This window comes from Agrilus planipennis, unplaced genomic scaffold (genome assembly GCF_000699045.2).
Source record: "Agrilus planipennis isolate EAB-ADULT unplaced genomic scaffold, Apla_2.0 scaffold17, whole genome shotgun sequence".
Taxonomy (NCBI): Eukaryota; Metazoa; Arthropoda; class Insecta; order Coleoptera; family Buprestidae; genus Agrilus; species Agrilus planipennis.
In genome coordinates, this window is record NW_020439021.1 from 974782 (window position 1) to 987042 (window position 12261).

The window sequence follows — 12261 nt, forward strand, 5'->3', positions numbered from 1 at the left end:
AGTACCTGCCAAAAGTTTTGTTCAATCATGAATAGTAGTGCGAGTCGAAAACAAGCGTTAAAGTCTTTAATATGTCTTCAAATATAAATAAACATCTCGTTGATATTTTCAGTAGTAATTGGTACCAATAACAGCACATTTGAGCAATGCAATTGTTGTGGATAAAATGGTCATTTTTTCCGTGTAGTACTGTACGGATTATACGCTCCTCACCGGTTAAGAGTTTGGCCGAGAGTTGTCTCCTTCCTTTTCTGGCCTAGTGCTGTTCTTTTCTACTTTGCGCCGATCAAACTGAAGGTCACATCGCTACAGAAAGTAAACGAAGTGTATATGAATTATTTATTCCCCTGTTCAGTAGTAGGGACTCCCCTCTAACGCTGAAGATATGTTGCAGCAGCACCCTCAAAATGCAAATCTCTAGGAAGTTTTATTGTTTTCCCGGTCTTCTCAATTGTCACTGGTTAACTTTGAGCAAGTGAAGATGGTTTATTGCCGAAGAACCTCACTCACATCGTTTGGGATACGATATGGAAGCCAATTTTCTGTTCTTAAATTTTATAGAGCTAACAGTACCTTCTTCTTGCCTATTTTGTCCTGAATCGCTGTCATGAATCCCTCAGCTTCTGAAAATACATTTCCTTTCATTAACCACATATTGGAAGCTTTTTTATCTATATATTCGTGCTGTTGTTGGTTCGAGTATTTTCCATGAAGCACTTTTAATTTCCACATTTCAATTTCGAATTTTTCTTTCATAATTTTGTCCTCAAGATTAAAATCTGCATCATTAACGTATACTGATATAACAGAGGTTGAAATTACGCAGATATGATCGCTATTAATTACCTGTTTGTAATTTTGTAGATTTTTAATATCAATTATTCCTCTTCCCCTAACTGTCTTTTGATTGTAAACCTTTCAACAGTAGAGTGTATGCGATGCATGTTTTATTTGTTACACTTAGTTCTACTTCTATTAAGTGACTAAATCAGTATCAGACCAACGAATTATCTTGAGTTCTTGTTAGATCTCGACGAATTCGGTTTCGTCGATAGCGACCATACGTTTGTTGATCGCTTGTTTATGCGTTCAGTAATACGTTTTCTAATAGCTCTGACAGTTTGACCAACATATAACAGCAGGATTAGGTATTAAAAACTCATTTTTAATGACACACACTTCCTTGTTTTACGATGCAATTATTTACATTAAATTTAAAATGAAATGCATGCACGTCTCTATTTCGTATAAGCATCTAAAGATAGATGTGGACTGTTCAATTAACCTCGAGTGGTGATAAGAGGGAGAGCACCCTTTGCAATTTGCCCCTTGCTTCGTCCTTGATCTGCTCGTACCGTAATTAATTTAGATCTTATCTTGTCGACTTCTCCTTGCTTCCAATATATCTAGCAGATATATCGATAGAAAACAGATTTGTTAAATTGATTTACCGGTTCAATCCGTCTACTTTACCAAAATACAACCAATAAAGGATTGTACGTATGCACGTTCGTAGAATTGCAGGCTTAATCTAAATCTAAAATAGTATTATCTAGGTCTTTATGTGATGAAAGTTAATTTCTGTAACGATTGTAAACTTATTTTGCAAGCATAATTGAAAAGACACAGCTTTGCAATATTGTTTCACCTTGCAGAGTGCTTAAAATTCTGTTTAACAAGTGATAACTTCAATGCTATTTATTATTTCCATTTTGTTGCAATTTAAATAAATACGATTTTAGATTTTGCATTTTCTATTACCTATGTGGTTTGTGACGATATATACAGTTTAATTTGATTATGGTTTTTAGTATCTTCAATTATTCTCTCTTTCAACGTTTTGTGCATTTGCCCTATGTGTTGTGATTTCAAGCATCATTGCAACTTAATCTTAATCCATCTTTCTGTTTTATCTTTTTTGTTTTTAATTTTCATTTACATTGTGGAAAAATGAGAAATATTTTGAATGTGTATTCAGTTGGATGCGTCAACCAGAAATGAGTCTGCATATAAGGATTTCATTTTCGAAGGCACAAGTAAAGCCACATAACAGTGAAATTAATCGCAAAATTAAATTGAATTCGTGTTTGGAGTACGAAAACTTCAAGACGAAGCAAGATACCTTAGGAATTTAAATCGAATTTAATCAGCGATTCCTGAACTGGTTTCGATGACTAATGTCTTCCTTCCTGCACTGATTTCCGACATATCTTCAACTATAATTTCTTTAATTTATTTAACGTTTACCAATACCCTTTGGCCCACTGATTACAGTTTACGATAACCTATAGAAGTGAAATGATAATTTTCAAGTGGCAAACGTATAGCATCTAGATATCCAATTATAACCAAAAATAACTTTAGAAACACAATGGTAGTCGAATCATAAAAAATAAATAGGATAATCATAGAACAATAAATTAATAATAATCGGATAAGATTTTACCTCAACCATGATTTTACGCTGAGAAGTATTGTAACTAATTTGTACCATCAAACGTAAATGTCCTCTGATTTTTTTAAACTTGCATTAATTTTTAATACTGAAATAAAAGACTTATATTAGGAATTCATTTTCGAACTTCGTGAAACTTCTGATTTTATATTATTCAACAGTTTTTAATTAATACTCTTAAAAGTTTTTCAATAAACGTCTTCGATGCTAATACAGACCTAATAATCGTTTTTAGTTATTGCTCCAATTTAAAAGCACTTTTTTAAAGTTTTAGACGAAAGAATTCAATTTACCTCATAAAAATTGGAAATTATATTTTGAGAGAACAATAATTTGCACCTAAAAGCTCAAAGAAAAAAGAAGAACTCTCCTAAAAATACAAATAATAGATACTGAAAATCTTTTCTTCAATGAAAAATCAATTTTAAATTGTAACATGAATGAGTGACGGTTAACTGTATAGGTAACAGGAGCCTTTCTTCCTTTTGGATTGGTAGGAATTTCCGAGAAAGTTTCCCGTAATCGTTCTGGCTTTCCCAGTCCAGGAATAGAGCCAAAAAGGAATTTAATTTGCATTGTTTGTCACAGACACCTGGCAAACGCTTATCGCGAAACCAACCCTCTTGTTTCGACAAAATATACGGATTAGAATAAGGTATGCAAATGGTATGTATAACTATTTGAATTTAGAATTCCGGCTATTTATAATACGTACGTACGAGATAACACCTCTTCGACTTATTGCAGGCAATCACGCGTCTAAATCTCTTTGACAACTATGTAATATGCGATTTGCATTTTATAAAATCATAACATACCAAGCACAATTTCATTGACTTTTGATGGCGAAATTAACACGTAGTTTTAAAAATAATATACGTATACGTAGGTATTAAGGTGTATTATGTAAAATTTGTTATCAGAAACTTCCTTAGATGGCAGTCGTTAATTGATATTTATCATTAGGAATGTAAGCCCAAATTAGCGTTTAATTTAAGGATTTTAAAATAGCGTGGAAGATTAACCCCTGATCTAGATCTTTTTATTATTAAAGATAATCCCAAGAAAAGTATAATGATGATATATTGCTTCTTACTGTTATTAATTTTGACTAGGTTTAATATCAAATCTTATTAAAAAAGTATTTACTGGTAAAAAAGTTACTTTTTACAGTAAGAAAACCTTGATGTGTGAATGAATGCTTGCACTTGGTTGGATTTTGATTTTTACAACCTCATTTTAGTTCAATTTCTATTACAGACACATGAATTCTCTAGACTCTAGACGTTGAAGAAATCGATTTGTAATACATGCGGGTCATTTTGAATGCAGACGTTTGTGTTATTTTCTTTTGAAACATTGCAATCATATATCTTTCAAATTTAACGAGAACATAAACTCAACAACAAAGAAAATACACTGTATATGTATATTATCTATTTTTATTTTGTCAGTAGAATACAAACAATTATTATCATCTGCAGAAGAATCTGTTCTACCAAACAATATAGTGATGATACCATTTATTTCCCAAATTGACTGGTATTAGTTTTTCATTTCAATTTCAGAACAATGATGANCTGTATATGTATATTATCTATTTTTATTTTGTCAGTAGAATACAAACAATTATTATCATCTGCAGAAGAATCTGTTCTACCAAACAATATAGTGATGATGCCATTTATTTCCTAAATTGATTGGTATTAGTTTTTCATTTCAATTTCAGAACAATGATGACATAAGGGGGTTTTAAAATAACCGATAACTGCCAGGAATTCAATAAAGTTTAAAGTTTTGTAATATAATTTCATGGTTGAAGCTTTACAACTTTTGTTCGTCCGCAGAGCGTGTTGCCAACATTTTTTAAACGAGAATTATAAAAAAGCCACGTCGTTTAAATTTAAAGCTTATCGCTTTTACCCTGCCAGTGTTGCTAATGTCATTATTGATTTTGCAAACATATTCTAAGAGCGTATTGTTCTCCTCTATTTCACCAAATAACTCATGCAAGTAATGATAGAAAGACAGAAAAATGAAAACCAAGAAAATGTGTTACTTAATTGAGAAGATTAATAGCTCATGCTAATCGTCATGCTAATCGTAATTTTAACAACTAGATTGATAAATACGAGGGTGGATTGATAAGTTTCCGGCCTGACCAAGAAAAACAAGGTTTTTAAAAATTTTTTTTTTTTATTTCTCAACATAATCTCCTCCAAGGCTGATACATTTCTCATAGCGGTGTTCCAGTCTATTAATGCCATCTCTATAGACTGATTCGTCAAGCTCCTCAAAATAACCATTTACAGCTTCGATTACTTCTTCATTGTCCGCAAATCTCTTACCGCCAAGCCATTTTTTGAGATTAGGGAACAGAAAATAGTCACTCGGGGCTAGGTCTGGAGAGTAAGGAGGGTGCGGCATCAATTCAAACTTTAGATCGTTGATTTTAGCCGTCGCAACGATTGACGTGTGCGCTGGTGCGTTATCGTGATGAAACAAGATTTTTTTCTTCGCCAGATGAGGTCGTTTAATTTTCACCTCGTGGCTCAAACGTTGCAATAAGTCTGCGTAGTATTGACCAGTGATAGTATTACCCTTTGCAAGGTAATCAATGTATATAATACCTCTTGCATCCCAAAAAACAGTAGCCATAACCTTGTTCGCCGAAAAAATTGTTTTTGCCTTCTTTGGAGTTGGTTCCCCTGGTCCAATCCACTGTTTAGACTGTTCTTTGGTTTCAGGAGTGTAGTGGTGGACCCACGTTTCGTCAACGGTTACGAATCGACGCAAAAATTCGCTTGGATTACGCTTATACAATGACAAATTTGCGGTAGAAATGTTTTTTCGAATCAATTTTTGGTCGACTGTTAGCAAACGCGGCACCCATCTTGCACAGAGCTTTTCCATATGCAAATGTTGGTGCAAAATATGTTGCACACGTTCATATGACATCTTACAGGTCTCAGCTATCTCACGCACTTTCAATCTGCGGTCTCCCAGCACTATTTGATGAATTTTTTCGATCATATCTGGAGTTGTGACCTCAACGGGGCGTCCTGAGCGAGGCCCATCAGAGGTGCTCACACGACCCTTTTTAAACTCGGAAACCCACTGCTTAACGGTTGAATATGACGGGGAGGATGTCCCCAGTGTTGAGTCCATCTCTTTTTTAATTTCCTTCGGCGTTAACCCCTTCAAATAAAAGTATTTGATGACAGCACGATTTTCCTGCTTTTCCATTTTTACGAAAACCACAGAGGCGTCTTGTTCAGCGTGCTGTCAAACCTACACTAGCAAGGAGATCGGGCTGAAACTATAGCTACAAGCTATCAAAGGATGGTACTATAGAATGTCACCTCAAGGTAGGCCTAGTGGCGTCATCTCTTGGTTAGGCCGGAAACTTATCAATCCACCCTCGTATAGGAAGACGTGAATTTTTTATGAAAACCAATATTTATTGATTTCGATTAACAAATCTTTTTCTGATGTAGAACCTTATAAAGAAGTGATGTTTTTTAATTCCCTATTAAAGCTTAAACTTTAATGTATTTCATTCCTGATTTTAGAAGAGAAAGAACAGGAAAATCTTAAAAGAAAAACCTTCTAAAATCACACTTCCATTACATCCGCCTTTATCCTAAGCCTGTGCCGTTTAGCCAGAAGCAGTATAAATAGAACAAAGAAATACAATTTTTTGTTACCACATGGCAGCATCATAATGACAAGGGGCCATTCCAAATGTTTTCCTTCAACATAAAAAGAAAGGTTTGAACCATTATTTTTGCCTCATTTATTACCATAATAAAATGGAACGTTTTTCAAAAGATATGAAAGAACTCGAAGTTTTAGTGTCAATTTTTGTCACATAAAATAAGTATAATGAAAATTTTACTTATACGACTCCAGAAAAATATATTACCTATATATCCGAAAACCAATCTATTTCTGAAATGAAAATAGAACATGTGAATGTTTATAGAATATAAATAGCATTCATTTATCTACATTTTGCCGAAATATCGGAAATGTAACTTCAAAATTTTTTTCTGCTTTATGACTGAAGCAATTCTCCTGAACGAAAGTTCGACATTAAATGTGCTTATTTTTATTATAGATAGGGGGAATTGTCCCAAATGTACAATATTGTAAATGTTATTCTTTATCCTTACAAATTTCGTGTTTCGTAAAGTTAAAAAAGAACATGGTTCCTTTTAAACATAAAAATTATTGTTTTTCTTTTGGAGACGCCGATTCCTATCTATGCCAATTTGCATAATCCAATATTTCTGTATCTCGTACGTACGAGATAACACCTCTTCGACTTATTGCAGGCAATCACGCGTCTAAATCTCTTTGACAACTATGTAATATGCGATTTGCATTTTATAAAATCATAACATACCAAGCACAATTTCATTGACTTTTGATGGCGAAATTAACACGTAGTTTTAAAAATAATATACGTATACGTAGGTATTAAGGTGTATTATGTAAAATTTGTTATCAGAAACTTCCTTAGATGGCAGTCGTTAATTGATATTTATCATTAGGAATGTAAGCCCAAATTAGCGTTTAATTTAAGGATTTTAAAATAGCGTGGAAGATTAACCCCTGATCTAGATCTTTTTATTATTAAAGATAATCCCAAGAAAAGTATAATGATGATATATTGCTTCTTACTGTTATTAATTTTGACTAGGTTTAATATCAAATCTTATTAAAAAAGTATTTACTGGTAAAAAAGTTACTTTTTACAGTAAGAAAACCTTGATGTGTGAATGAATGCTTGCACTTGGTTGGATTTTGATTTTTACAACCTCATTTTAGTTCAATTTCTATTACAGACACATGAATTCTCTAGACTCTAGACGTTGAAGAAATCGATTTGTAATACATGCGGGTCATTTTGAATGCAGACGTTTGTGTTATTTTCTTTTGAAACATTGCAATCATATATCTTTCAAATTTAACGAGAACATAAACTCAACAACAAAGAAAATACACTGTATATGTATATTATCTATTTTTATTTTGTCAGTAGAATACAAACAATTATTATCATCTGCAGAAGAATCTGTTCTACCAAACAATATAGTGATGATACCATTTATTTCCCAAATTGACTGGTATTAGTTNACGACAACAATGCGGCATTATAAATCATTAAGCAGTACTTTCTAAGTTGCCGAAATAGATAAGAACTGCAGCTGTGTACGTTGTTGAAGAAGACGATCCTGTCCCTCCACCAAGCATCAAACAAGCACTTGATGCAGCGAAACTATTAAAAAAATACAATTTATATAATCAAGTTGATCCAGCAGTATCTCAAGATATGAGTAAGATACGTAACAAAATTCAATTAGAATATTGGAGCAGCAAAAAACGTCAGACGAAGATAACAGGCTATACACAATGTGTGAATAATAATGTTCGTGTGCAAAATGTGTACTATATTAGTAAATGCATATTATTATAGAATAGTAAAATAATATCTTTCATTTCTCTCCATTTAACGACCACTATTTATAATGCCGAAAAATGTTCAGTCCCTCAAGTGTCGTTATATAGGGTTTACACTATATTTTGTGAAACAGATTAAAAGTTTTTAATTTAAATCTCTTTAACAGTCTCAAGCCATCAGCTTTTCTACTAAAAGCATTTATTGCAATGGAATTCACCCTTATAAACCATTTTGCATTGGTTGTGTATGACTCCGAAATGTTTTGTTGCAGGAGTCGAGTTTCCTGGAGGTTCAACTGACCCCAGAGGGTCGTGAACTAGTCCAAGCGTTGCGCGGCCTGCTTTTGCAGGCCCACTGGCATACATACACCCTCCTAGCAAACGAAGCATCGGCTACAGCTTTACGCCGCCCAGATCTTTGGGCAGCTTTAGCCGCCGCGCCACTGCATCCTACCTTAGTCGCTCTGCCGAACATGCCACTACGACGGCCCACCACCGTTTTCAGGTCAGTAGGACAAAATCAAAAGCGACACGACGGCGACGCCGGCGTCATCCCTTCCGACGTCGGAAACTGATTCCACGCGAACGACGCCAAACGTCGATTTGACGCGTCACTACCCCACCTTCCCTCGTATCTCATTCCTAATTTATGGCACGCAATGGGTTCGAATTTTACTGTCAATAATTCTTGTGGAAAAACGACAGCGCAGGTTAAAGGGTAGCTTCCTCCTTGGAAATTTTCCTTTATAATTAATTTAAGAACCAAGCGGTAACGTGGAAGATTAATGAACGAATTATTATTTTATCTAAGTATTTCCTGCATTCGAATTCAAACGTAAACAATAACGATTTTAAAGACGGTAAGCAAAGTAAACAGCTTAAATGTTAATTTAAACAAAATTTTCCAGAAGATCGTTGAAAGTAAGTTGTGTACCCTTACAGTTTATTAATGAAATAAACTTTTTAAATTAAATAAAAAATGTATACTGATGCTGGGATAGAGTAAGTCGGTAATTTAGGTAGATTATCTTCACTTTCGTTCAACTTGCTAAAACTGGAAGATGATGAAAATTTACGTGAGTTTGGGTTTGAGTGAGTCTATTAAACAATAAGCATTTACTATTTTCTTGAGACACAACTAGTCTTAAAAGTTTTTTTTTTTGTTTTGTAACACAGTAGGTACACTTTATTTAATTTGATGATATGATAGCGGTTGTTTATTATAAATGTATAATTCCATTAAGGCAAAGATACCACTTAATTATTTTGCGGATAAAAACAAAAATAATTACTTTACATTCAAATGATTTAAAATTCTTGTCTCATCGCAAATGTTTAATATGGAACAGCACCCTAAAATTTATTTGTAATGTAGGGTTTGTAACGAACTGATGTAAATGATAAGGGAGGATTAGAAAATGTGCGAAATCTGTGTTGAATAAAAATATTCGTTTGTTTCGAAGGGTAGATATAATTTACCATTACAGTGTAAAGCATTATAATGAATCATGAAATTATTTCTTGGTAAAATTTATTTTTCATTTTTAATTGACTTTTTCAAAATTTCTCATAAACTTAGCTGCTGAAGTTTTCGGATTAGGTCTTAAATCCTTTTTAAATGTCACTGAAAGGGTGTGTTTTTAAAGAAAATACAACCATGACAAGCTTTATTTTTGTTGCAGCGTGAATTGAAAAAGGATTCCATTTTTCCATTAGTTGAGGAAACGAAAATCCTTAAGTGGTTTGCTTTGCCACTTGAGGAGCTTTGTTTCGCCAGCTTCTTTCCTTTTAGACTAAAATAGCATGATATTTTGTTTCTCAGTTTCTTCAGAAGTTGTTTAACGAGTTTTTGAGGAACCCTATACATGCTATCAACTTAAAAATTTCGCTTACCTGTGTAATATATTCCAATTTATTTGCGGCAAGAATCGACAATTCAAAGATAGATGGAAAGTTTTCTACCTTAAGAATACAAGAAAAATAATGGCGATTATTATTTAAAGCCAAAATATTGGATATTTGATAGGTTCAGTAATACAGAACCAACGAAAAATAATTTGGAAATTTTTAAGTATTACATTTTTTAAGATATTGCTGAACATGTAGGTACTCCAAACACTTATATTTCCTTCTCGATCGAATTACTGGAACTAAATTATGAAAAAGAACAGGGTTAATAAAATATCAGCTTCTATTAGATGTATAATTTTATCGTTTTTAGTTTTAAGAAAATACGAAGATTAGCTCAGGATAGGAAATAGTGGAGGTGCGTGTCCAACAAGTCTTAGGACTGACGACCTTATAATGGTAATGAGATAAAAATGTTTAGTCCCTCAGAGTCNAGCATTCTTAGGAATTAAAAAACAAAGACACTTACTTAAAGATATATATACTTATGTAACGCCTTATAAGTGGAAATAATTATGAAAATAATTAGCCGGAAACTCATGGTGAGTAAACTCATAATAAGTAATAATAAAAATACTCCTGAAGATGCCCTAGAAAGCGAAATGTACATCTGGTTCGTAATAAAATTTAGTAAAACTTTCCAAGTGTCTTTTTATTATTACCGAAATAATTGTAGAGTCAAACTCTAATAAGTTGAAATACTAAAAGGGAAAGTTGTTACATACAAAAAGCAACTTGTCTACTAAATAGACTAACTAATATAATTCCCCACTGACTCTAACTACCCCGTGCTCCTCAACTACTAAACTACATACCAGCACCTCATAATAGAAGTAATTTACATTCTTGAGAGGCAAAATTTCACATTAATAACAGTTAGTGGTTACTGTTTTGTTCTATGTTGCGACTGGAATTCAGATTTACAATACAAAACCGAAAGTATACAGCGAAATTTATTGCGAATACATCTGGTAGTTCAATCTTCGTAAAGTAGGCTACTTAATATAGGCTATTTAAGCTGTCCGACCGGGATAAATAATCTACGAAGCTTAAATGAAAACAACACTGTTGAGCTGTAATTTCTGTAATAAAAGTAAAGGAACGTGTCACCAGCGAACTCTTTTTACATTTGAAACAGCCCGAGCGCGATTCAAAGAAGCCATCCACACAAACTGGGCCGTTTTGTGCGGTTTACATGACTTGCCTGTCTCAAGCCGCTTTTATTCTATCCCATCGCTTCCGTTTCTTTTCTTCTTCTTTTTACCTTTTCTTTACTCGACACGGTAACGTTAATGCAAAACCTACTTTTCACTCAACTAAATTTTATAATAACAGAGGAATTTTTAAGATCTTCCATTATGTCTTTAAGGGCGACTCATTATTCCGGTAAGTAAGTAATTAACTGAATACCTAGAGTCCGTGTTTGTATTCAAACGTTCAAGGGGCTTCTTTTTCTTAAGCGGTTGCTTCAAAGGATCGGTTTTCTCTGTAAGGACAGCAAGTTTATAAACATTACGTCATTGTATACTAGTTTCTTCAGAAGTTGTTTAACGAGTTTTTGAGGAACCCTATACATGCTATCAACTTAAAAATTTCGCTTACCTGTGTAATATATTCCAATTTATTTGCGGCAAGAATCGACAATTCAAAGATAGATGGAAAGTTTTCTACCTTAAGAATACAAGAAAAATAATGGCGATTATTATTTAAAGCCAAAATATTGGATATTTGATAGGTTCAGTAATACAGAACCAACGAAAAATAATTTGGAAATTTTTAAGTATTACATTTTTTAAGATATTGCTGAACATGTAGGTACTCCAAACACTTATATTTCCTTCTCGATCGAATTACTGGAACTAAATTATGAAAAAGAACAGGGTTAATAAAATATCAGCTTCTATTAGATGTATAATTTTATCGTTTTTAGTTTTAAGAAAATACGAAGATTAGCTCAGGATAGGAAATAGTGGAGGTGCGTGTCCAACAAGTCTTAGGACTGACGACCTTATAATGGTAATGAGATAAAAATGTTTAGTCTCTCAGAGTCTCTGAAAGCGAGATTCGAGTCTCCGTCTCTCATCGAGTCTCTCTGGTGTCGCTGAGAGAGACTGTCGAGAGACTGTCAAAAAAACTGTTTAGCGTCTCTGAACGAGAGATTCGAGTCGCTCATAGAGAGATCCTCATTTCGTATCCAGTCTCTGAACGAGAGACTCGAATCTCTGAACGAGAGACTGGAATCTCTCAGTAAGTGGTGTCTCGACAGACATGGTTAAATTTTTCTAAATTCAACATATTTCAGAGATCCCAGTCTTTCTACGAGAGACTCGAGTCTCTCAATTTTTCAGTTTTATTCATTCAGTCTCTCTGTGAGAGACTCGAATCTCTGAATTAACAATTTTATCGTTCGAGTCTCTCATACAGAGACTGTG

The 12261-nt window shown here is 33.5% G+C and overlaps 1 protein-coding gene across 1 annotated transcript in view; it reads left to right on the forward strand.

Annotated features, from left to right (window-relative positions):
- LOC108744314 overlaps positions 1–12261 on the forward strand; it is a 105063-nt gene that overhangs the window by 61938 nt on the left and 30864 nt on the right. Inside the window, exon 3 of the mRNA XM_018480020.1 lies at positions 8194–8426. Coding sequence (XP_018335522.1) covers positions 8194–8426 — 233 coding nt within the window. The remainder of the gene's footprint in view (positions 1–8193; positions 8427–12261) is intronic.